At 42.9% G+C, this 26279-nt stretch overlaps 2 protein-coding genes across 5 annotated transcripts in view; one reads left to right on the forward strand and one right to left on the reverse strand.

Annotated features, from left to right (window-relative positions):
• The window catches only part of UNC13D (unc-13 homolog D), a gene marked incomplete at its 5' end in the record, with an annotated part of 62330 nt that overhangs the window by 29105 nt on the left and 6946 nt on the right, over positions 1-26279 (forward strand). For both annotated transcript variants that reach the window (XM_083353910.1, XM_083353911.1), the window contains 16 exons: positions 179-303; positions 2231-2321; positions 2802-2858; positions 3895-3992; positions 5999-6050; positions 6517-6647; positions 7112-7232; positions 8543-8686; positions 10884-10982; positions 11068-11274; positions 12599-12667; positions 13284-13363; positions 17965-18070; positions 18172-18243; positions 21035-21118; positions 23454-23574. In XM_083353910.1, coding sequence (XP_083210036.1) covers positions 179-303; positions 2231-2321; positions 2802-2858; positions 3895-3992; positions 5999-6050; positions 6517-6647; positions 7112-7232; positions 8543-8686; positions 10884-10982; positions 11068-11274; positions 12599-12667; positions 13284-13363; positions 17965-18070; positions 18172-18243; positions 21035-21118; positions 23454-23574 — 1657 coding nt within the window. The remainder of the gene's footprint in view (positions 1-178; positions 304-2230; positions 2322-2801; positions 2859-3894; positions 3993-5998; positions 6051-6516; positions 6648-7111; positions 7233-8542; positions 8687-10883; positions 10983-11067; positions 11275-12598; positions 12668-13283; positions 13364-17964; positions 18071-18171; positions 18244-21034; positions 21119-23453; positions 23575-26279) is intronic.
• Positions 22682-26279, reverse strand: part of UNK (unk zinc finger) — a 90191-nt gene continuing 86593 nt past the window's right edge. For all 3 annotated transcript variants that reach the window (XM_083353914.1, XM_083353913.1, XM_083353912.1), the window contains one exon: positions 22682-23466. The gene's annotated coding sequence lies outside the window, so the exon portion shown is untranslated. The remainder of the gene's footprint in view (positions 23467-26279) is intronic.

A 26279-nucleotide genomic window follows, 5' to 3' on the forward strand; every position in this document is an offset into this window, starting at 1 on the left:
CATCAGACACGTATCCATTATGTGAGTTGTATAGTTTTGCAGTGCCCGTCCAAGAAACAGGATTGAAATAGATCTCTCTTAGCATAATATTAGTAGATCATGATCTTGAAATGATACAGATATTGCCAAGCAGAACTAAGTCTTCTTACATCTACGGCATGTTGATTACTTCCTGCAGACAGCTGAACTGGCAGACTCTTTCCAGTCCTTACTCAACTATGGGATTTCTCTGCTTCAAAGGTTCCGGATCGTCTTCCCACTCTCCTCACCCAAATCGACACAGAGACTGCAGTCACTGCTTAGGTGAGCTATTAGAAACCTTCCGGGATCCACATAGTCAGAAGGAAAACTACCAATATTTTTCAAGCATGGATATTCTCTCACTAGCATTACTGTTTAGTTGACATAAATCACGAATCATGATTTACATTCGATATACTGATACTATATTTCAGACATGTCAAACACAAGGCCCGGGGGCCGGATCCGGCCCGCGAAGTGGTTTCATGTGGCCCGCGAAGCCATCTTGGAAACATTGAGGGAACGGCCCCCACTGCCTTGGCCCTGGCCCAGAGACCCTCCTCCTGCCAGAGACCCTCAGATCTGTCCCACTCCTGCCCAGGCCCCCATAGGCACCCTTCATGCGAACGATGTAGAGCTGGCCATGCCCACCCATTAGGCCATACGCACTCTAGCCATGCCCACCCAGTAGGCCACGCCCACCCTAGCCATACCCACCCGGCCCCCTGAGGGCAACCGCAGTGCTGATGCGGCCCTCAATGAAATTGAGTTTGACACCCCTGCTATATTTCCTTCACATAACACCTAAGACTTTGTAAACCTAATGCATTTATTATGATAGAAGCTTTCACAAACCAAAGCTTGTGACTTATGGACTGATTCCCCCAAATAGTACCAAGAGATAGAAACGTATCCATCGCTTGGCACTTGTCAAGACCCCTGCAGGGACTACTTTTTTATTATATTAGTGGAAATAGTGAACGGAAAGCAAGCATGAAACAAAACAAAGCATCGGTCTCATTGGTCTGGATTTTGGTATTCTGTGCAAGATCAGTTCTAAACCTCCAGTCATATTAGCAGTCTTCCCTACCTCTGTCTTGTCTGAATGAAAGTCACGTTTGGTGATCCCTGTCTTCCAAGAACCACTTTAAAATATGTGTTCAACAGTTCTGCCAGTTCTGCCAGTGAGACTAGAAGATGGAAAGAGAAAGAGCCTGATCTCTCCTTGAGCATCAGGAAAAGAGAGAAGGCTGAAACACATAAGAAGTAGAGCAAAAGTCTCTCCACAGCGCTTCCTGGAAGTGTTTACTACAGAAAAGATGAGACCTATTATAATGATGTAGACTAAAGGGTAGAGAGAATGGCCTTGAAGGACAGAAGGAAGAACCTCAGGCAGGCAGGCAATGATCAGATAAGAGAGTCTTGAGCCTGGATAAAGATAATAACTTAAGAAAATCTCTCAGATAAACGTCTATGAAGATTCTCAGACATCCAGGTCATGGTTGTCCCAAAGGTGCTTTTTTCACGAGGCAACTGGACTTTTTTGGGTTTTTTTGAAGATGTTTTGCTTCTCATCCAAGAAGCTTCTTCAGGTCTCCACCATCCAGCCAGAGCTGAAGAAGCTTCTTAGATGAGAAGTGAAACGTCTTCAAAGAAAAACAAGAAAGTCCAGTTGCCTTGTGAAAAAAAGCACCTTTGGAACTCTGAGATAAACTCATCCCAGTTTACACGGAGATAAAGTAAGGGAGAGAGGAACTACAGTCAGACTTTCACTGTCAGATTCTGTTACTGTAGTTATTACAATAAAAGTAGTCTTGGCCTACCTGTCATTAGTTTCTTAGTTTGGTCTATGTTGTAAGGGCTGACAAATATTCACCTCCATGTCATTGGAAATCAGGCTGCTGTTTGATCTCTTTATAATATATCCTAAAGAAAGGGATTGAACAACAATGTTGGGGTCAACAGGAATATAGGAAGCTGCTTTATATGGGGACACTGATATTTCTTAGTATTGTTCTGTGCTGTTTATCAACAAATGTTTGGGTCTTTAGCTCTCCCTACAGTTGTCAGTGAATGGATTCAGGATCTTTGCATTTGAGACTGATTAAAAAAAAATGGTGGCATCTTTTTCATGTGGGACGTGAAAAAGAGAAACAAAACTTTTCTCTGAATTGCATTGGATTTCAGCCATGATTTTTCATCTTCACAGGGTTTTGGTCCAAATGTGTAAAATGAAAGCCTTCAAAGAACTTTGTACTCCGACTCCTGATCTTGAAGAAATGGTAACAGAGGCACTTAAGGTAAAAAGCCATCTTGTTATCTTTGTGCTGTTTTTTCTCAGCCCTACAGTTTTGCTCTTAGTGCTTTTTGAGATCTCGAAGGGACAGGTAAAAAGAAACAGTTTTAAATTTTGTTTCTTTGTCAAAATCCATCACCTGGGTTTACACATGGTTCTCTTTATGGAGAAATGCACAGTTCTATTTTTCTTCAGCTACAGTTTATATTTCGCAGAATGCTCAAAATCTAGCTGTGATCTCAGACCCTCTATTCTTGGACCTCTGTCAAGTTACACAGTGTGTGTGTGTGTGTGTGTGTGTGTACACACACACACACACACACACACAGAGAGAGAGAGAGAGAGAGAGAGAGAGAGAGAGAGAGAGAGAGAGAGAGAGAGAGAGAGATGTCTAATGTCTGCCTTTGTGTGTGTGTTTGTTTTAATATGCAGACAAGCATAGGGAGGGCTATTGTGGAACTTATTCTCTTGTTTATTTTCTCAGGCTGGAACAGCAGAGTGGTTTTACATGAAGAAGCAACACTTGAAGCCAATGATAAAGGTAGGTCTTCATGACATTCTAGTAGAGTTTATGTTAGAATCTTCTAGGGATTGTTGAATTGTGTTTCCTATTGATTCTAGAAAGGCATACCATTAGCATTTGCAAAATGTCTGCTAGCCCAGCCAGGATAAAAATGCTCCTGTATTATATTATGTATAATATGCACAATCTATATGCACAATCTATCGTATTAATTTTTACAACAATTTTGGATAAAGACCATGGCAACATTTTCCTCCCAAACACCCAGATATGGCTGCTGTAGCTTGACCTTAGATAAGGAATTAAGTTTGTCAAAATCAAGACATAACTGCTACTTGTGTCCCCCTCATACATGTACATGAGCACATGTTATCATGAATATGCAACTGTATAGATATTTCCTAGAGTTATGAAGCATACTTAGCAGTCCTGAACTATATTCTCACTGAAAGGGGAGAAAAACCATAGTTGTTTTAACAGTTAGTTGGAAAGCAACTCTGCAGAGTAAATGACAGAAACTTTATTTTACAGCACTGTGTTACAAAAGAATAAAAAGACTAATAAGAGTATCAATCCCTTGTATGTGAAATGGCATATAATTCCTAATGTCAATAACAGAGAAAAAGCTTGGTCGAACTAGCATTTCTTGCTCACTTAATTAGAAGAGGATCCAGGTACCGTAATTTGGCTCTAATCCCCACCCTCCATTGCCATTTAAGCCTCTTGATAGCCTTTAGTATTCTTGCTCTTCCTACTTTTCTCAGAACATGAAGCTTGAAGTTATGTCAGAATGATGTCACCTGAAATCGAGAACTCCATTTTTGGACCAGGCCTTTCTGTAACATGGAAAATCAGTTTGTACTTGCTCAGGACGCCACTGAGTAAATTAAACCAACTTCTCTAACACCAAGAATTACTAACAGCCTCTTCTTGCCCTGGAGAAATAGTATACAAATCTAGGAGAAGTTCATTAGTCTGAAAGTGTCTTTGTTCTGGGGAAAAACAAATGTCATTATAGCTCTCTGCTCGTGTTTCTCTTTTTTTCTATCCATAGACTATGGAGGAATGTGGCAAAGCTCTGGTCTGTCTTCTTCTGGAGGTGAATGCAGATCTCCAAGAGTGTCACAAAACCTGGAACAAATATTTCATCAGGCAAGTCCCTGAAGGAAATTTTTCCTTCATTCCCAGCTTTGGCCAATTGGTCCCAAACTGCTTCTTCAAATGTTTATGTAGCTTCTAAAGCCACAGAGAGTTGCTACCAAAGTGAGTGGCTGAATCCAGATCACAGAAGTGATAAAAGAACAAGCTTGTGTTGCTAGCTGCGAAGTCGTGTCTGACCCATCGTGACCCCATGGACAATGTTCCTCCAGGCCTTCCTGTCCTCTACCATCTTCTGGAGTCCATTTAAGCTCACGCCTACTGCTTCAGTGCCTCCATCCATCTATCTCATTCTCTGTTGTCCCCTTCTTCTATTGCCCTCAATTTTCCCCAGCATTAGGCTCTTCTTCCTTCTCATTAGGTGGCCAAAGTATTTGAGTTTTAGCTTAAGGATCTGGCCTTCTAAAGAGCAGTCAGGGTTGATCTCCTCTAGGACTGACTGGTTTGTTTGCCTTGCAGTCCAAGGGACTCACAGGAGTCTTCTCCAGCACCAGAGTTCAAAGGCCTCAATTCTAAGAACAAGCTTAGCAAGTAAAAAATTCCATTCTAGTGATATGGTTGCTTGCTAGTTCTTCCCAGAGGATCTGGATGCTGTGAATTTCGGTTATTTAAATGAATGCAGGTTTTAATACATGTGCCTGTTGGGCTTAAAGAAAGGAAGAAATAATAAAACTGGTTAGGTCAGACCTCTGTGCAGTATTTACTGTACTAGAAATTTTCTTGTGGTTGGTTAGAGTATTTCCCTGCTTAGCAACTATTTTTTATGGGTGGATTATTTTAATGCTGGCATTGAGAAGACAAACCTCTAGGTCTCTTCTTATCCTCCCAAGTAGGCTTGTCAGCAAGTCAAAGTTTCAACTTCCTGGTTGTCTTCATTGTTGCCAGTTATGAGAGTTCAGCTAACAATACTGAGAATGCTGGTTCTGGGTTGCCTCTGGGCTGTTATAGTAACTAATCTGTTATATGTGGATGCATCAAGTAAATTATTTATTATTTATTTATTTATTTATTAATTTAATTTATATACCGCCCTTCTCCCAGGGGACTCAGGGCGGTGAACAGGGCAATACATAAAAACTAGATACAAAAATTAAAATTGTTAAAACATGATTAAACAATGCCCATAAAATTAATACAAATTTAAAATTAAAGTCGTTTATAAAAATCCCACCCCGTCCCATCAGGCCAGGCCAGCTTGTTTAAAATTAGTGCTGTTAGCTTTAAATACGAGGGCAATTCTGAAATAAGACTGTTTGGTTATCAATGAAAGACACTCGCAGATACAGAATTTTTATTATACACATTAGAATACTACAACATTGCATTACTTGTCATAATGTCTTACAAGGTTTGAAATTCCTTAGTAATAGTTGCTCGGTGCCAGATCTGGGCTATGGGGAAGGGTGATCAAAAACATTGCAGATACAGAAATTTATTATACACATTAGAAAACTATAACATTACATTACTTTTCAACATAATCGCCATTCAGATTGAGGCACTTGTCATCAAGTCTTGCAAGAATTGAAATTCCTTAGTAGCAGTCACTCGGCGTCAAATCTGTAGGGGGGCTGATCAAAAACATCCCAACGGAACTGCTTCAAAAGTTCTTGGGTGCGTCTAGTGGTGCGCAGGCAAGCATTATCCTGAACCAACATCACACTGGAAGTGGTGCCATAGAAAATCCTGCCAAATGTGAAGATGCCAAAGGAGTACTGCTAGTGAAGTTCATGGAGAGTGGTTTGACCATCAGTTCAGATGTCTACTGTGAAATGTTATGAAAACTCAGACTAGCCATCCATAGCAAGCGTTGGGGCATGCTAACTTTTGGTGTGGTGTTGGCATAATGTGTATAATAAAAGTTCTGTATCTGCGAGTGTCTGTCATTGATAACCAAACGGAGGTTTATTTCCAAATTGCTTTCGTACATAATGATAAACCTAGCAGATAAAACCCATGAGCAGATTTCTGACCGTGTCTTCCTCCTTCCGTCAATACAGCACCATGAGGCTAGATCTCTTCTCAATTGCATATCTTAAAATGCAGGAACTGGTGAGTAGTTGTTTCACTGCTTTGTGTCAAAGAGGACCTCAGGCTTATATCCTATAGCAAGTTCAGAAGATACTGTGGTAAATGACTAGTGGAAGAATAAGCCAATTACTTTAGAATGTCTGAGGCAGCTTTCTCCAATAGTGATGCCGTGTGGGCTTACAGAATTCTCAGCAATGGTTATATATTGGCTGGAGAATTCTAGAAGCTAAATCTATATATCTGGAGTACACCCGGAGTGAGGGAAAGAACAGGAACTCGTCTTTGAATTAGCCACTCTAATCAGTGGTGAGGATTCATCAGTTTCACTTTGATGATGAAACTAATTCCTGAGCCAGTTTTTGCAGATTTCTACTCAGGACCGACTAGTGGTATCTTTCTGGTTCAGTTTCAGTGTATCAACTCAAAATGTGTAATGTCCAATCCAAAAACCTGATCCATTATACTTTTTTTTTTAACGCTCCTGCAGGTTTCTTGTTATGTCAAAGAGCAGCTGAGCAAGATTGACAGCGGCATGTCCCAAATAACAGCAGAAAGCCTTTTCCAACTTTATCTCAGCATGAAGGAGTTCTATCACATGAAGGATTTTGTGTGCAGCAGGTGTTTATCTCCGCAGAGAGCAACACTTGGCCTTCAGTCTTTAGGCTGTTTTATACATTATGGCGGTTGTTCTGAGATTCCTCTTATAATGTATTGTTATCACTGAATCATCAGTGCCAAAACTAGGGCTTGATTTGAGTGCTTCACTAAAAAAATGTGGTTTGTTTGGGTTTGAGTTAGCGTGAGTTGCAAGCCCAGATTAAGCATAGTGCGCTGTATAGACTAAGTAATTATGATTCATTTGGTAAAATACTGTTAAACAAGCAAAGGTTTAGCATGTTGTATGAACAATTCTGTAGATGAATTGATGACTGTTTATAAGCAATGCTGGTTTATTGAGACAGGTTTGTGATTGGTCACCACCACAAAAATATCCTCTAGAATAAAACTAAGTCAAATGTTTGGGTAATAAGAAGGACTAGTTCCTCATGAGATTTCAATCCTCTTCTGTTTTGTATTTCCAGGGATACCCCTCTTGCATTGACTGGGTTCCACCTATGGTTTAAAGAAGCCATTCCCTTGTGGCTACAGAAGACCTACACAATAGCTCTAGAAAGGACCCAAAGAGCCACCCAAGTGGACCAGGTAATCCCACCCAGAAAGGAAAGCTTTGCTCAATTGTTTTTATTTCCTTGTTTTTCCTGGATAAGGTTTTTCTACTTTCATACACTTAATTGTTGATGGATAATATGTAGCACTTTCATATCAGCCCCTGATACTACCATCACTTAATTTTGTTTGTGGATTAACAAATGAAAGTTGTGAACTACATTGTGTGTATAATTTTTGGCAAATAAGCAGGTATCTTAATATGAATTATTTGCTAACATACCTTAATCCAGTCTGACACCTGTGGTTGGCAATTATGGAATTATCTGAATCTGAGTAATTATCCAGCAATGAATTCAGCAATTTGAGTTTACATCAGATCCATGTAAGATTCATTGAGCTTATATCAGGTCCCTTGAACTAGTTGCTGTTCACATAGGTGGCACAAGCTAATAATTTTATAATGCTTTCACAATGCCTATGTTGTTCAGATAAAGACACACTGCTACTTTGGTTAAGAGAACAGATGTTCATTCTTATGAGATATTTTTAAAATTTTTTTTTGCTTAACTCAGATAATTGTCAATGATTGTTTCTATTCTTTTATCTTGGGGATTTTCAAATGACAAAAGAAAAGATGACATGTTGTTTAATACAATGTATATTAGTAGAAGGTAAAAAAAGTGTAGAGAGAAATCTTAAGATCTTGGGGAAAAGACAAAATGCACAACTTTAACAATGGGCAGTGCAGGATATAAGAAAGAGACAGAAACAAGGAATCAGAAATGGCCAACATTTTCTAGAATGTCTTGAAAATTTATTTCCTTTATCTTTTTCATCCCATTGAAACCCACTGAGAAGAAAACCAATAGTACTAGCTCCAGGCTAGGACACTCTGGGATCTACAACTGCCTCCAACACACTTCCACAACACCATTTTGGGAGTTCTTACTACTCATGAAAATACTGTAGGTGTAGGAGGTATCCCTAGATCCCAGAATGCTTTTCCCATGAACATACCAGAGGCCTTTGCAGCAGAGATGTTATCCTTTCAGGCATCTCTGCACAGAATTGCTATACAACATTTCTAAAAACAAAACAAAACACTCCAAAAGTTTGATTGCTCCAGACTTACTCCAGATGTACTGAGCAAATTGTAGATACGATGTTCTGGGTCAAGTAATTGGAAGAAATTTGGGTGTTAAAATCCCATTGTCTGACTCTAGGATATTCAGGGTCCAAAAAACTCCAATCCAAGCCAAAAGCTCATCCTGTAACATTCCAGATTAAATTCTGACCCTAATAATCTGATGTTGTTCCCTTTCTCTGGTTTCATTTCTGTTCAGTTGACACCACTGGGAGACCTGAATAAACACAGTACATCCATTGTTGACCTGTCCACTTGTTATGCTCAGATGGTGAAGACCTGGCAACAGCTGGATTGGCCTGATCCTGAGGAGGCCTTTATGATCATGGTGAAATTTGTCGAGGTATGTGTAGAATAAGGAAGCTCAGATCATTCTAATCCGTGCCAGAAATCACTTCTATCTCACTGTTTATTAATCTGCAGTGGTTTAAAGAAAAATCGGTGTAAAAATCACACTGGAAAGTTGCAGATTGTACAAATACAATGTGCCATACAACTTTTAAAGCAATTTGGATAAATGAGATCACCTTGAAAAGTTTAAGGCTGAAGACTATATGGGAAGTTGAAAAGATTACTGTAAGTGTGACCCCCTCTGTGTCAAATTCATGTCTCTCCTATTAGTCAAGATTCTCCCATGAGAGAATGTGCAGTTTGATCCAGATGGTGATAAATTTATCCATGAGTGAGAGGATGAACTTGCCTGCACTTAAGGAGACAGTGGTGGTCCCTTCCTTTAGAAATCATCACTGGGTCCAATGATATTGAACAATTATCAGCCTGTCTTCAGTAGGAGGAAGGTGGTTGGACTGAAGGTACAGAAGGCTCTGGACCATGTGGATTATCTGTATCCTTTTCTGTCAGGTTTCAAATCTGGTTATAGTGCTGAAGCATCATTGATACTGCTTGTGGATTATCCCTGGCAAAAGTGAATTGTAGTAGTTGGACTGCCCTTTATCTGTGTTCAACTTTCAGTACTATCAATCATGGTATCCTTCTTCATTGGCTCATTGCGGTGGTTCTTTCTTTCGAGTCACTTGCAATTAGTATTGGAGGGAGAGGTTTTGGTCCAAAGCCTCTGCTTTGTGGGATTCCTCAGGTGGTACTCATTTCCCTTCTATTTAACACTTACGTGAAGCTGCTGTGTGAGATCCTCCATTGGCACAGGATTAGTTTGCTGATGATGCCTAGTTATAGATCTCTGCCCCTGACTGATTATCTGAGACCACTAAGATTCTTCCTCTGTATTTGGAAGCTGTGGGAATTGGAAGAGGAGAACAGGTTTAAGCTCAATGTAACGAAGCCTAATGGTTGTGGGTTTTAGATCTGGGTACTTGAGATCTAGGTACTTGCCATCATTGTTTCTGAATGGGGTGGAATTGGTTGCAATTGGAGCAACTTCTGGACTCTCAACGTGTCCAAAGAACAGATTAAATCTGTGATTAGGAGTGTCTTTGCAGAAAACCAGTCTGTGTGCCAATTGCACCTCTTCCTAGATTGGGAGGCCTTGTTCATGGTCACTTACACCTTAGTCATCTCTTCTCCAAATTACTGCAATATGCTGTACGTAGGGTTTGCTTTTGAAAACTTCTTGGAATTTGCAGCTGTTCCTGAATACAATGGCAGAAGTAGTTATGGGTGCAATTCAGTATGACCCTGTAATACCACTACGTTGTGAGCTATGTTGGCTCTGTCAAAGGCTTCTGGGTGCATTTCAAAGTGTAGGTTTTTACCTACAAAACTTTTCACGGTACAGAGTTGAGTTATTTGCAGAATTGCTTGTCTTCAGTTATTTCTGCTTGTCTCACAAGAGACAGCAGAGTAGGATTAGATGACCATTAGATATTAGAAAGAAGGAAGAATTGGTTTTGCAATCAAGATGTCATTAATATGCCTTTTACCATGCTTTCCAAAAAATTGTATTATTCTACTGAATATTATGATTGTGCTCAAAATCTTCTAAAATACTAGTAATAAGTTTTCCTTCCAGGGCCCATGTACTGCACAGGGAAGAGATCATTGGAATTATATTTAATTAAAGACTCTTAATATATTCAGGGAATGTGCCGATGAAGCAATGACAAAAAAGTTATGTTATTTGTCCTTCACTTTGCTTCCTTTTTCACTGAAGAACAAAAGGCAAATTTGTTTTCTTAGAGGAAAAAAAAGACTCTGTGCAGTTGCAGCATTAGAAGATTAGAACCTCTGAATTTAGAACCTGCTACATTCCAGTTGTATGACTCAGTCATCACTGATGCTTCCTTACAGTAGAGTCAATTGTGCTTGATTACACTGTACATTGTAGGACCAAAGACAGTCAAGTGTCCTTGAAGGATGCAGCGAAGCCTACCTACGGCATTGACTGATCAGCAGTGCTTTTTTTGTAAAAGAAAAAGGTGCCGGAACTCACACATGTCATACAACCCACTTTGCCTACCCTACAAGGTTCCATCCCAAAAAGGTGCCAGAACTCCGTTCTGAGCGTTCTATGAGAAAAAAAGCCCTGCTGATCAGTAACAGTTTTCTCTTTTCTGACTTCTTAGGACGTGTGTAAAATTGCTCTGATGTACTGTCAGATGATCAAAGGAAGGGCAGAGGCATTGTCTTCCAATCAAAGTGAGGCAGGACAAGCAGCAAACAGGGTAAGTGGTAGAGCCAGATTTGGGCTACAAGAAACAAGGCTGGACGCAAGGATTGACCAGATTCTACCTTCCTCCCATCCTTCAGCTCTGTGTTGTGGTGAACAACATTGAACAGCTCCGTATGATGATCCTGAAGCTGCCCAAACAGCTGGACTGGGCACGCTTGGAACAGAACGCCGGACCTGTCATTACCCCCGAGCAGATCCAGCACACGCTTCATCATCAGCTTCAGGCTTCTATTTCCTGCCTCAACAATGAGATCCGAGGAGTGGTGCAGACTCTGGCAATCAAAGTAACCTCACAGGCTCAGGGTTCCTCTTTTCCTCCAGCAGCATTAAGGGGTCAGGGGACGAGCGTGACTAGAACGGTGAAAGTCCAGTGGCAAAGTGTCATCCCGCATTTGTTTGGTCTGCTTCATAATCGGGAACCACTGGCTCTTCAGAGACAAAACTCACTGAGTTTTTATGCCTCTGAGAAGCAGGGGTCGGTGCTATCGGAATGACAGACGGTGGGAAAAACATGAATGCCAAAACCAAAGGCACTTACTTGCGTAAAAAAACCAAAACACAGCATGATTGCTTCATTTTGGGGGTCGGGAGGAGGGAATTAATGGCCAGAGCTGGTCATTGTTAGCATTCTCTGCGTGCTAAATGTTCAAGGAGCCCATCAGCCACTGATGCCCTTTCCTACCTTATTCCATTCCCTCCTTTACCCATTACAGATCTTTAGGCTTTTACACTACAGGTAGTCCTTGACTTATAACCATTTGTTTAGTGACCGTTCGAAGTTACAGCGGCACTGAAAAAAGTGACTTATGACCATTGATCACGCTTATGACCGTTGCAGCAACCCTATGGTCACTTGATCAAAATTTGGGTGCTTAGCGACTGGCATATATTTAGGATGGTTGCACTAGTCTGGAGTCACCTGATCACCCTTTGTAACTTTCCCAAATGCCATCTGACAAGCAAAGTCAATGGGGAAAGGCAGATTTGCCCAATGAACGCATGATTCATTTAACAGCTGCAGTGATTTGCTTAACAACTGTGGCAAAAAGAAGGCATAAAATGGGGCAAAACTGTTTGCTTAGCAACAGAAATTTTGGGCTCCGTTGTGATTGCAATTCGAGGACTATCTGTACGAGAATGTTTCATACAAGTTTCTGAATTCCCCAGCCTGTTGTACACGAAACTCAGTCCTATAGAAGAAATTCTGTCTGTCAAGGTATATGTGATGTGTGACAATGGCATTGGTCAGAACAGAGAGAAAACCCATATCTTCTATCTTAAATGTTCAAGGAGTTTAAATGTGTAAAATATGAATGGCCCAGCCTTAGGTTGTTCCCACAAAAATCTCTAAGATGCAGTATGGAATGCCTGAAATGATGTAGATATGAATGGCCTAGATTACAGGGGTAGGCAACCTCGGCTCTTTTATGACTCGTGGACTTCAACTCCCAGAATTCCTGGCTCAGGAATTCTGGGAGTTGAAGTCCACGAGTCATAAAAGAGCCGAGGTTGCCTACCCCTGGCCTAGAACTTTTAATATTTATACAGTATTATGTTTCCCCTTAATGGCATTAAAAGCATGGGGTTTTTTTCCTTTTTTCTTGACAGATGGATGCTAGAATTGCTCAACATATCCAGGAACTATCTGTTTGCAGTGACACTAATAACCCAGAAGATGTGAGTATTTAATTGATCGCTAAATACTGTATGTATCACTTTTTTCCTCTTGGTTTCTTCCTATATTAACTATTTTGGGGTGATTCACAAAAAGCCATAACTGTAACCAATATGCTACTCACATCTGTATCTACTTCTCTGTTCTCTCTCCACAAAATATTATTATTTTAAAGATATCCCATATTGACCCTCTTTTATCTTCCTGGCTTTCAATCAGGTTACATATGGGGGAGAATCTGGTAATGCACTGCTAAGAATCCAGACTTGGAAAACCTATATATTCCACCTATATATTCTGTGAAAAGGAGTTAAACAGTGTTCTACACTGCAACCATTTAAAAATGGTTTAAAAATATTTGTTGGAAGTTTCCCCAAAATTCTAGACTTTCATAACAGGATAATTGCACAATAAATATCTCGATCTGAAAGCATCCTGGATGAATTTGGGTCAGTAATCAGCATAGAATCAACTTAAAATGTTATGCTGGTGATGTTGTACTTTGTATTTCTTGTGTCATGTTCCTTGAAAGTTTCATATGTAACAATTTAGTTTCATAGCTGATAAATGTTATTTCCCGTCACTTAATTTTTGTATATCTTTTTCTGCCTCTTCTAGTGCATCACACCTTTAATGAGATTCTTGGAGTATGAGCTTCAGTATCTAAACATGAACCTTGTCCAGGAAAATTTTAACAGGTAAAGCAGGATGCTGGCATGGTGAGAATCTTTTATTCAACTACATAAAAAGCAATGTGTGGTTGCCCAGCTATTGGTGAACTCCTACTCCAATCAGCCACAGACAACATGGTGGTGTTAAGGAATGATGAGAGCTATATTCCAGCAATACAATCAGAACCACATGTTATGTGTTCTTAGACTAAAAGGATTTCACATAAGGAGGAAAATGGCTTTTGCAGAGATGTCTTGCCATGTTCTGAATTAGGGATCATAGTTGGCACTAGCTAGGGATCTGCAGAAGGAAGAGCAAGGCTCTTATCTCTCTTAAGCCACAGTTTGGTGTAATTGGTCTACTATTCAAAAATAACAAATGTTGGGGAAAAGGGAGAAGGAAAGCATCTGAACAAGCCATAACAATTGAGGTCATCCAACCGAAGAAAGAGCCAGCTTGTGGAAATCAGGGTAAAGCACAGGAGGAATAGGATCAAAGGATAAGAGAGGAAAAAAAAGAGAACTCTGATTTCTAAATTGATAGATAGTACATTAGGAAATCATTGGTAGGATCCAAAAACCATCGTAGATGAAGAAGGCATTAACTGTGTTTATTTAGGACATGATGGCCATTCTCCACATGTTCTGATGTTCCCTTCTTTATCTATGCATCCTTGTCTCTGGGGCTTTTTAGGATGCGATGGGCATGAGAAACAAAATTAGGCAAAATGGAAAAGACATAAAGCTTCCTTGAGTCAAGACCAGCTCTTGGTGACCCCCTTAGCAACAATGTCTTTGGATGCATGTGTTTCTTTTCCTTTTCTTTCTCTGGTTCCTTCTTCTAATGTAAGTTTACCAAGTCAGTCACCCAGAATTGTTGGGAGTTGGGCATCCCTTAAATTCAATAAAGACTTTAATTAAATAAAAGAGTGCTTTTGAATTCTTCGGTGTAAATTCTCAGTGTAACCTAAAGCCATTGTATGTCTTAATGGTGTCCTGTTGAAAGGGACAACTACTAACCAAGTCTAGCCTTGTTTGGTTTTTTGAGATGAGCAAATGTTGGCTAGGTACTAGCATTTGCTGTGAATGGAATACAGGAAAAGAGAAGTATAAATATTGTAAATGGTTAAAACAAAGTACTGGCATCTTATTTTGTCCTTTGAATATTAATGTCCCTTTTCTGTGATTACTTTTCCTCTGGGTTTAGAATAATTGATACTCTTTCATGGCCCACTAAATATCTGCATGTTTTATTTTTAATATCAGTCTTTTGGTTGTCTTATGCAGTGGCGTAGCGTGGGTTGTCAGCACCCGGGGCAAGGCAAGTAATTTGCGCCCCCTAACCTGTGGATTTTAGCACTCGAGTCTCTTCCACTAGCTCAGGAATTCTGGGAGTTGAAGTCCATGAGTCATAAAAGAGCCAAGGTTGCCTACCCCTGAGTTAGGTTCAAGGCAAAAAAGGGTCTCTGGAGAAGAGGGAAAATGCTAGTTTAAAACTGAAACAAGGCAACTTTAAGGTGCCTCAGCTGTGATTTAGGATGAGACAAAGAGAGGACATGGCGTTGAAAATGGTTAATGGGGCATGTTTGTTCCACTCTTAGTGGACGTCAGGATAAACCCCACGAGAGAATGACCTTACAACAGATGTGAATAGGCTTGGACTACGTTTGTAGATTGAGTGCATACATCACATGGAGCGATGATGGGCTTCATCAAGATTTATGATCCCACAATTTGCTAGTTTTCTCCATCTTGTCCTAAACCCTGGATACCAACCACGGTTTATGGCTTAGCATGTGGCGTGGGGTTGACCCAACATGTTAGGCGACAAACAATGACTTCCAACTTACAATGCCTCAGCTTCCCAAGGTTATTCCAAAGCCGGAAAAGCCAACCAACCCACCCTGCAGCTTTGCCTGCTTAGGCTGAACCCCAGGAATTCATACTTGCTGCGGCGCCCGACCTATTTTCTGCCCAGACGCTGCTTATCCAAGCCAAGCCGCCTCCTTCTCTTTGGCACCTCACCCCAAAGATTCGCCGGCCTGGCTGGAAACTCTCGCTGCTGGCGACGTGTGTGTGGGGGGGCGGTCCCGATCGCCTCCTGCAGGGGGAACCGAGTGGCCGCAGAGAGTCAATACAGCAGGAGGAGGAGGAGGAGCAGCAGCAGCAAGCAGCCGCAGGTGCGGCGGCTGCAGTTGTTACCTGACTGCCAGTCAGTCTGACGTAAGGGAATTGAGCTTTACCTGTTGGTTTAGCATCCTGCCAGCAAAAGTTTCAGTCATTCAAAGTCAGCGGACCAGGCTGGGTGCCGAAGACTTAGGAGCAGACAGAAGGGAGAAAGTTGGGAACTTTAACTGAGTTTCCGAGTGAGGTACTATCATTCCTTCTCTTTGTACCTTTATCCACATCCATAACAATAAGAGAGTTGGAAGGGACCTTGGAGGTCTTCTAGTCCAACCCCCTGCTCAAGCAGGAGACCCTATACAATTTGAGTAGTCTCCTCTTAAAAACTTCCAGTGATGGAGCAGCCACGATTTCTGGTGGCAAGCTGTTCCACTGGTTAATTAATTGTCCTCACTGTCAGGAAGTTTCTCCTTAATTCCAGGATGTTTCTCTCCTTGATTAGTTTCCATCTATTGTTTCTTGTCCTGCCTTCTGGTGCTTTGGATGTATAAGTTCACACACACACACACACACACCATTCTTTGCTGTCATGTCACCCCAATGATACGTTTTGTTTGCCATTAGGGTGCTGTGTGAATGTGGTCTTTAAATAAACCGCTGTTTATTAAATAAAACAGTTTTTTTAAAAAAAAAACAAAACAAACCCCCTTTAAATAAAAGGGAAAGTCTGTAGCTTGGGAGTTTGGAAAGAGAAATGTTTTGACACAGTTAATGTGTGTTTCTGTGATGTTCACGAAGCCCCGGTTGAATGACATGAAACGAATCCCAGTTTATGGCCAATTTGGGGAAGGTGGCATCTGAGCGCTCGTTTTCCCCGCACCGGGTCCGGTCAAATTCACACACTCTTGAGCCAATCGAACGCATCCTTGTCTTTTAATCCAGTTCGCGCTCCAGAAACTGAGATTGAAGGCAGAAGAAGAGTTCAAGCTTTTAATGGGGGGGGGGCGAGGGCTGCTTTTCTGCATTCCAGCAGGACAGGATTTATTTTTATTTTTATTTTTTTATTTTTTTTAAAAAGCGCCTTTTGCAGAACAGAGACAGCACGGGCGCGCCCACAAACACACACACACACGCACACGCACCCGACCACGTCCTCTCGCCCCCAAAGTCTGCATGCATGGTTGGATCGGCAACCTGCCGACGCAGCTTTCGTTCCAGAGCAGGGACCCCCGGAGAGACGCTGCAGCGATCCTCCCCCCGCGTGAAATCCACCCTCTTTCAAGCCCCGCCGCGCCCCCCCCACCTTTGGCAACCCCGGGAGCGCCTTGGGAGAGCCTCCGCAGCGGAGCCCCGGGCTTGCAGGAGGGCCGCGCTCTGTGCACGCTCAAGAGCCGCCTTCTCCTTTGCGGGGGGGGGGAGGAGGGAGAGAAGGCTTCCGTCCAGCGCCGGAGCGAAGGCGGAGCGGCCCGAAGGAGGAGTCACGCTGTGTGGTTGTGTGTTTGTGTGTGTGTGTGTGTGTGGCGCGCCGTGGGGCATCAGGCCCTTCCCGGCTGGGGCTCCGGTGCCTTCGCCCTGCCGGATCCCGGCGCCGTCGAGCGCGCCCCCCCCGAAGTTGCGGCCGGTGCAGCCGGCCCCCCCTGCACCCCCCACGCTATGCCACTGGTCTTATGTTGTATTCCTGTGGAATATTTCTTAAACCTCTATGAATTAGAAACTTGGTAAACTGTTGGTTTGCTGCCTTATCTTCTTTAGTATCCATTTGCCCCCAATTAATCCTTCTTGAGACCGTGTGTGTGTGTGTGTGTGTGTGTGTGTGTGTGTGTTAGAATATAGGTGGATCAATGGGTGTGAATTAGGGAGGAGGGATGTAATTTAATTACTGTAGTTTTTTTTTAAATGCAAACTTTTGATATCACGTTTGAACCAACGCACACTGACATTTAGCTATCTTTCCAAAGTCATTCTTTAAATTTTGCAGAGCAATTTATTTATGAAAATGTTCTGCAGAAATGAGAACACTGGTTGCAAAATCTGCCCTCATTAGATAAAACTGTAAACCAAAGTCATGCGTTTGAAGAAATGGATCCTGCCAAAATTATACACTTCTCAACACAAAGTGAAGAAAATAGTTCAAATAGAGTGGGATAAATGGAACTTTAAAATGCGATGAAGATAAAACAATGTAGACAGATCTTTAAATATTAGAAATTGAGAAAAAGTTAAATTTATAATCCACTCATCCTTAATTTGAGCAGCTTCGGTCTGGCTCCAGAGTCAAATGTATTAGGCCAGGGGTAGACAACCTTGGCTCTTTTATGACTTGTGGACTTCAACTCCCAGAATTCCTGAGTCAGCATGGCTGACTCGGGAATTCTGGGAGTTGAAGTCCACAAGTCATAAAAGAGCCAAGGTTGCTTACCCCGATACTCAGCAAAGCCTTAGTAAAAATGCCTTGTCTAGCAATCTGTTGTACAACTCTACTTCTTGTGGTTCTTCCCAAACAGTCTTCTGGAGCTTCTGTGGAATCACACCTTGGACTTGCTAAAAGATGCTACAAAACACCAAGTTGGAAAATTGGACTACTTTAGGAAATTCCAATTTGCCCTCCAGGTACTTAGGGGGTGTAAAGTGAAACTAAGGAGGGAGGGCGTGACTGATGCTGTGCTCCAGCGTCCTGCCGCTTTCTCTCTTTCTCTCCGTCTCTCCCACAGAGCTTGGAATTTTGCTTTCACGGAGAAGGCTGTGGACTATCCAAAGAGGCCCTTCGCACGCCAGCTTTTATAGTAAGCTGCTGCAACCCTTGCTACCCTTATAACGAGCCTGTACAACTTGCATCAGGAGAAAGAGCCACATCGATAGATTTAAAATCTTTCTGGCCCCCAAACAGTGGTGGGATTCAGCCGGTTCGCATCACTTCAGCACAACCGGTAGCTAGTTGTTTTTTTTTTTTGCCCAGGCTCAGAATGGACTTCTGGAAGCAGCACCCACACAGAGAACTGGTTGTTCTCATATTTGAATCCCACCACTGCCCCCAAAGTAATGCGGTAGCCGGCATGCCGACCAGCTGTTTGGTGGCTTAGCGAAACAGGGGCAACCCTGGAACTGGCAGCAGCAATGAGACTTGGAGGCGTTCTGCAGTGTGCCTTTCAATCCAGCAAAGTGGTGGTGGTGAATTTATTACTTTAAAAAAAAAAACGCCAATGAGCCATATGGGCACAGGTCGGCAACCTGCGGCTCCCAGCCGCCCAGTGCGCGCGCACCTCTTCCAACGGGCAGTGGTGCGCGCGCACCTCTCCAAATGGAGAGTGGCACCGCCCGTTTGGAGAGGTGCACGCGCACCTCCCCGAATGGGCGGAGGTGTGCGCGCACCTCCCCAAACCTTTGGGGAGGTGCGCGCGTACCTCCGCGCGAAGGGGCAGCGGTGCCGCTCTTTCAGGAAGCTGCCGCAGCCCGTCTGTGAAGCTGCCGAAAGCGGCAGCTTAGCAGACGGGCCGCGGCAGCTTCCTCAAAGAGCGGCGCCCCTGCCCATTCCGAGAGGTGCGCGCGCACCTCTCCGAACGACCGGAGGTGCGTGCGTACCTCCGCGCGAATGGGCAGCGGTGCCGCTCTTTCAGGAAGCTGCCGCGGCCCGTCTGTGAAGCTGCCGAAAGCGGCAGCTTAGCAGACGGGCTGCGGCAGCTTCCTCAAAGAGCGGCGCCCCTGCCCATTCCGAGAGGTGCGCGCGCACCTCTCGGAATGGGCAGGGGCGCCTCTCTTTTTGAGGAAGCTGAGACGGGCCGCGGCAGCTTCCTCAAAGAGCGGCACCGCTGCCCATTCGCGCGGAGGTACGCGCGCACCTCCGGTCGTTCGGAGAGGTGCGCGCGCACCTCTCGGAATGGGCAGGGGCGCCGCTCTTTGAGGAAGCTGCCACGGCCCGACTGCAAAGCTGCCGAAAGCGGCAGCTTTGCAGACGGGCCGTCGCCATCGGGCAACCGGGAACCGGTTTCATCTCATTTTTTTAAAAATGGCAGCCGTGTGCGTCCGCGCATGCGCAAAAAACCTTTTTGCGCATGCGCGTGCATGGACACACGCACGCGGCTCCCTCTTTTTTAAATTTGTGATGGAACCGGTTCCCAGTGGCTCTTTTTCTTTTTTAGGTTGCCGACCCCTGCATATGGGGCTGCTTGGCCGGCCACATGTTGTACAGGCCTGCTTTACAGAAAAAACTTCAGAGCCATAGGTACTCTAAGCATGCACAAACATGGCTTTACATATCTAAATACATTAAGAAAATAGCACATAACCTACCTTTTCTATCCATTCCTGCATCAACCTACCTTTGCCTACAAAACCCCTGCATGAACGTCCCATATGTTTCCCTGCTGACTCACATAACATTAGCGTCTAAGAACCACAAATACTGCATCTGTTAGCCAGACATAAACAGGTTTTGTGGTTTTTTTTAAATGCAGATTATGACTGATGCAAATGTTGCCCACCTGTGTTGTGGTATCATATGTGCTGCCCCGTCAGAATATCCATCCTGTTCAAACTAAGGGCCTAGTTCACATGTGAAGTGGAAGGAAAGCTTTTGTGCGTTTTGAAGAGGCCACTTCATTTTAAATAGTGTTTAAGCCAGCGGTAATCATCTGTGAATGGAGCAGGGAGGTCATTTGTACTGTTCTCTTGTAGCCGTTGGTTGAAATTATCAAAATCACTGAGTGAAAGTATTCTCTTCACTCTGACGTTAAACATAAACATGCTGATAAAATTGGCTCTAGATCAGGGGGTCCCAAACTCTTCAGCTCATTGACCTCTTCATGAAGTTTCAGATTGTCCATCAAACCCCCAAAGATTTACTATATGAAAATAATTTAATAAACTCTACTTTAACTAATAGGGTACCTGTCTGGTATAGTAGTTAAGACAGGGGTATCAAACTCAATTTCATTGAGGGCCGCATCAGCATTGTGGTTGCCCTCAGGGGGCCAGGTGGGTGTGGCCAGGGTGGGCGTGGCCTACTGCATGGGCGTGGCTAGAGTGCAAATGGCCTACTGGGTGGGCATGGCCAGCTCCACATCATTCGCATCAAGGGTGCCTATGGGGGGCTGGGCAGGAGTGGGACAGATCTGAGGGTCTCTGGCAGGAGGAGGGTCTCTGGGCCAGGGCCAAGGCAGTGGGGGCCGTTCCCTCACTGTTTCCAGGATGGCTTCGCGGGCCACATGAAACCACTTCGTGGGCCGGATCTGGCCCCCGGGCCTTGTGTTTGACATGTCTGAGTTAAGACATCAGGGTAGAGACTGGGAGATTATAAATTCTAGTCCAGCCTTAGGCATGAAGCCAGCTGGGGCCAGACCTTGGGCCAATCATTCTATCTCAGCCCTAGGAAGAAGGAATTACTAAAAGGGCTATGCATTCAACTGCAATTTTGTGTGTGGCCTGACATTGGACAAACAAGATCACAGTGTCAAAAGTGTCTAGTGTAGCAGCACTTCCTATCTGGGAAAGCTTCCATTTTTATTTCTCTCTCTTACTCATGTATTAATTATTTTATTCATAGTCTGGTGTTTCTGCTGAAACTAATTTCTCTCACAGGCTCTGGAGAAAGAGTTGGATCTTTGCTCCTCCACCAGCAGAAAACTTATTGAAAAGTATTTCAGTGCTCGAATCCAGCAGCAGGTGAGGCCAATCCTAGCTCCTGTTTAATAATATGATAATAGCAATAATAATAGCACTTAGATTTACAGCACTCTCTGAGCTGTTTACAGAGTCAGTATATTGCCCCTGACAATTTGGGTCCTCATTTTCCTGGCCTCGGAAGGATGGGAGGCCGAGTCAACCTTGAGCCGGTCAGGATCGAACTCCTGGTGTGTGGGCAGAATTAGTCTGCAATATTCCATTCTAACCACTGCACCATTATAGGTCCTTTTTATTTGTTCTTTCCTTTTGCTCATCTTATTGAGTTCAGTTGTTGATACAGCCATGACTATTGACTTACAGCATGGTAAACGATCTTTTGATAAATGGGGCAGCACTTACTTTTTTTTTTAGAAAGTGGGAGGACTGCACTTATAGAAACTGGGGCAGGAGTTGTTGCTTTCTCTGGGTTTGGCAAGGTAGGCTGGGAGTAGTTTGTTTTTAAAACATGCTGAAAATTCTTGTAGAGTTTATACATTAGTTGTTATTGATGTCTTACCTTTAACTAGTGGTAAGCCATACCTAAGGGATGCGGTGGCTCAGTGGGTTAGGACACTGAGCTTGTCGATCAGAAGGTCGGCAGTTTGGCGGGTCGAATCCCGAGTGCCGCGTAACAGAGTGAGCGTCTGTTACTCGTCCCAGCTTCTGCCAACCTAGCAGTTCGAAAGCACGCGAAAATGCAAGTAGAAAAATAGGGACCACTACGGTGGGAAGGTAACAGCGTTCTGTGCGCCTTTGGCGTCTAGTCATGCTGGCCACATGACCACGGAGACGTCTTCGGACAAGTGCTGGCTCTTCGGTTTTGAAACGGAGATGAGCACCGGCCCCTAGAGTCGGAAACGACTAGCACGCACGTGCGGGGGAACCTTTACCTTTACCTTTACCTAAGCCATACCTCCAATTTTCAGAATGATGTGCAGCAGACTCACACACAAGCAGAGACAAAAGTTAAGGTAACCACAATTGATGTTGGAACTTCAGGCTATCTACCACTGATTTACAGCTTCAAATTTGAAGTGTTAGAATTGGCCAGAATCACCAAGGGACAGAGCTGGTATTTGAAATTTCCATGAGAATTTCTTTCTTTCTTTTAGTTGTATTGTTTCCTATTCAAGCTTAGTATACTGAAGCATCACAATCAGAGTGATAAAAATTCTGCCATGATACTGGTAGAAACAATTTAGGCATTTGCTCCTGCTATATTTCCCAGTGAAGAAAATACTAACATTGAACAAAGTCCACTAGCACAGGGGTCCCCAACCCCTGGTCCGTGGACCAGTACCGGGCCGCAGCATGCCAGCAAACAAGCAAAGCCCCATCCGTGGGATGCAGGCAGCACACAAAACCACACACTCTCTGGTCCGTGGAAAAACCTCTCTCCATGGAACCGGTCCCTAGTGCCAAAAAGGTTGGAGACCTCTGCACTAGCATACGTTTTCCCACCCTTGTTAGTTTAACTTTGGGGGGGAAACTAAGTAAAATTATATGAAAGTGGTGATTGTTGTGTTAGAAAATATCTTATCAGGAAGACATGCTTAACAAGACTGTCAACAAAATGAAATTTATTTGCAATTTAAAAATTGTTATTGGGCAGTTTCTGTTAATGTGTAAATTAAGAGAAGATGCACACATTTTCAAATATATATGAAAAAACTGCACTTTTTTATGCAATTAGTTGCATAGATCAGAAGAAACTACTATCAAACAGTATTTACAATCTGAGATACAGCAGTGGTTCAGGCTTCTTAAAATGTGATCACTATATTTAAAAACCACAGCGCTGTTTGATTTTTAAAAAACACCCACATGATCAGTGGCAGATGTTAAATATTTTTGTAGAAAATACATTATTTTTTTATTACTATTCAGGATGGAATTAAAATCTACCCACCACAATTGATAATGGTCTGAAAGAAAAACATGCACACATTGCTATATAGAAAAGGGAAAATACCTATTTAAGCAAAATGAAGTTTGGACAATGTGACCTTCCAGATATCACATTCCCTCATCGTAGTCCCTGCTGGCTATAAATAATGGATGCTGGAATTTAACCCTTTGATAATCAGCTAGCCAGAGAGGAATTAAGCCACCCAATGATCAATCATTTTAATATGGGAAATTATGCAGTTTAATTATTTTATTCATTATTTAGGAACAGGTAATATGAGTTATAAAACTGTATAATGCAATGGTATCAGACTTTCTGATTTTGGATAGATGGTTTATCTTCTGGCTTCCTTAATACTTTGGCCTTTTTATCTTTGACAGCACATCATCATTTTCTCTGACAGTTTTTCTCTTGTTCTTCTCTTAGGAAGAGGCCACTCCTGAAAAATATGGTGCTGTGACTATCAAAGCTTTTTACCGTCATTCAGAACAAAAACTGTACATTGAAGTACTCAATGCGGTTAATCTTCTTCCCATGGACTCGAATGGTAAGAGAACTTTTGGGCTAAATTGCTGAATAATTTGAAATATATTGTTAGCCTCATTAGTGTGGGGCATGAAATTGATCCTTGCTTGCACTGTTGAGTTTGTTGTTGTTAGCTGCGAAGTCGTGTCCGACTCATCGCGACCCTATGGACAACGTTCCTCCAGGCCTTCCTGTCTTCCACCATCTTCTGGAGTCCATTTAAACTCACGCCTACTGCTTCAGTGACTCCATCCAGCCACCTCATTCTCTGTTGTCCCCTTCTTCTATTGCCCTCAATCTTTCCCAGCATTAGGCTCTTCTCCAGTGAGTCCTTCTTTCTCATTAGGTGGCCAAAGTATTTGAGTTTTAGCTTCAAGATCTGGCCTTCTAAAGAGCAGTCAGGGTTGATCTCCTCTAGTACTGACCGGTTTGATCGCCTTGCAGTCCAAGGGACTCGCAGGAGTCTTCTCCTGCACCACAGTTCAAAGGCCTCAATTCTTTGGCGCTCAGGCTTTCTTATGGTCCAACTTTCACTGCCATACATTGCAACTGGGAAGACCATAGCCTTGACTATACGCACTTTTGTCGACAGGGTGATGTCTCTGCTTTTTAGTGTGCTGTCTAGATTTGCCATGGCTTTCCTCCCCAGGAGCAAGCGTCTTTTAATTTCTTGGCTACAGTCCCCATCTGCAGTGATCTTGGAGCCCAGGAAAACAAAATATGTCACTACCTCCATTTCTTCCCCATCTATTTGCCAGGAATTGAGAGGGCCAGATGCCATGATCTTGGTTTTCTTAATGTTAAGTTTCAACCCAACTTTTGCACTCTCCTTCTTCACCCGCAACAAGAGGCTCTTTAGTTCTTCTTCACTTTCTGCCATTAGAGTAGTATCATCTGCGTATCTTAGGTTGTTGATATTTCTTCCAGCAATCTTAATTCCAACTATTGATTCATCTAGCCCTGCCTTTCTCATGATGTGCTCTGCATATAAGTTAAATAGGCACGGCGACAGTATACAGCCTTGCCAGTCTCCTTTCCCAATTTTGAACCAATCAGTGGTTCCGTGTCCAGTTCTCACTGTTGCTTCTTGACCCGCATATAGGTTTCTCAAGAGACAAATAAGATGGTCTGGTACTCCCATCTCTTTAAGAACTTGCCACAGTTTGTTATGATCCACACAATCAAAGGCTTTAGCATAGTCAATGAAGCAGAATTAGATGTTTTTCTGGAACTCCCTAGCTTTCTCCATGATCCAGTGTATGTTGGCAATTTGATCTCTAGTTCCTCTGCCTCTTCGAAATCCTGCCTGTACTTCTGGTAGTTCTCGATCCACATACTGCTGAAGTCTAGCTTGTAGGATTTTAAGCATGACTTTACTAGCATGAGAAATGAGTGCAATGGTGCGATAGTTTGAACATTCTTTGGCACTGCCTTTCTTTGGAATTGGAATGTAAACTGATCTTTTCCAATCCTGTGGCCACTGTTGAGTTTTCCAAATTTGCTGGCAAATTGAGTGTAGCACTTTTACTGCACTGTCTTTTAAGATTTTGAATAGCTCAGCTGAAATACTGTCACCTCCACTAGCTTTGTTGTTGCTCAGCTTTTCTAAGGCCCACTTCACTTCACATTCTAGGATGTCTGGCTCGAGGTCAGTGACCACCTCATTGTGATTATCAGGGACGTTAAGCTCATTCTTGTATAGTTCTTCTGTGTAATTTTGCCACCTCTTCTTAATCTCTTCACCCTCTGTTAGGTCCCTGCCATTTTGGTCCTTTATCATGCCCATTTTTGCATGGAATGTTCCCTTCATCTCTCCAATTTTCTTGAAAAGATCTCTGGTCCTCCCTATTCTATTGTTTTCTTCTATTTCTTTGCACTGTTCATTTAAGAAGGCATTCTTATCTCTTCTAGCTATTCTCTGGAATTCTGCATTCAATTGGGCATATCTATGTTTTTCTCCCTTGTCTTTCGCTTTCCTCCTTTCCTCAGCTATTTGCAAAGCTTCCTCAGACAGCCATTTTGCTTTCTTGCATTTCTTTTTCTTTGGGATGGTTTTGGTTGCTACCTGTTGTACAATGTCGCGAACCTCTGTCCATAGTTCTTCAGGCACTCTGTCTATCAGATCTAATTCCTTAAATCTATTTGTCACCTCTACTGTATATTCAACAGGGATATGATTTAATTCATACCTGAGTGGCCTAGTGCTTTTCCCTACTTTCTTCAGTTTAAGCCTAAACTTTGCAAGGAGAAGCTCATGGTCTGAGCCACAGTCAGCTCCTGGTCTTGTTTTTACCGACTGTATAGAGCTTCTCCATCTTTGGCTGCAGAGCATATAGTCAATCTGATTTCTGTGTTGACCGTCTGGTGATGTCCATGTGTAGAGCCGTCTCTTGGGTTGTTGGAAAAGAGTGTTTGCTATGACCATCGTATTCTCTTGACAAAATTCTATCAGCCTGTGCCCTGCTTCATTTTGTACTCCAAGGCCAAACTTGCCTGTTATTCCAGTTATCTTTTGGCTTCCTACTTTAGCATTCCAATCCCCCATGATGATAAGGACATCATTTTTTGGTGTTAGTTCTATAAGGTGCTGTAGGGCTTCATAGAACCGGTCAATTTCATCCTCTTCAGCACTGGTGGTTGGGGCATAGACTTGGACTACTGTGATATTGAATGGTTTCCCTTGGATTCGAACTGAGATCATTCTGTCATTTTGAGGATTGTATCCCA

Source organism: Vipera ursinii (assembly GCF_947247035.1).
Source record: "Vipera ursinii genome assembly, chromosome: 2".
Taxonomy (NCBI): Eukaryota; Metazoa; Chordata; class Lepidosauria; order Squamata; family Viperidae; genus Vipera; species Vipera ursinii.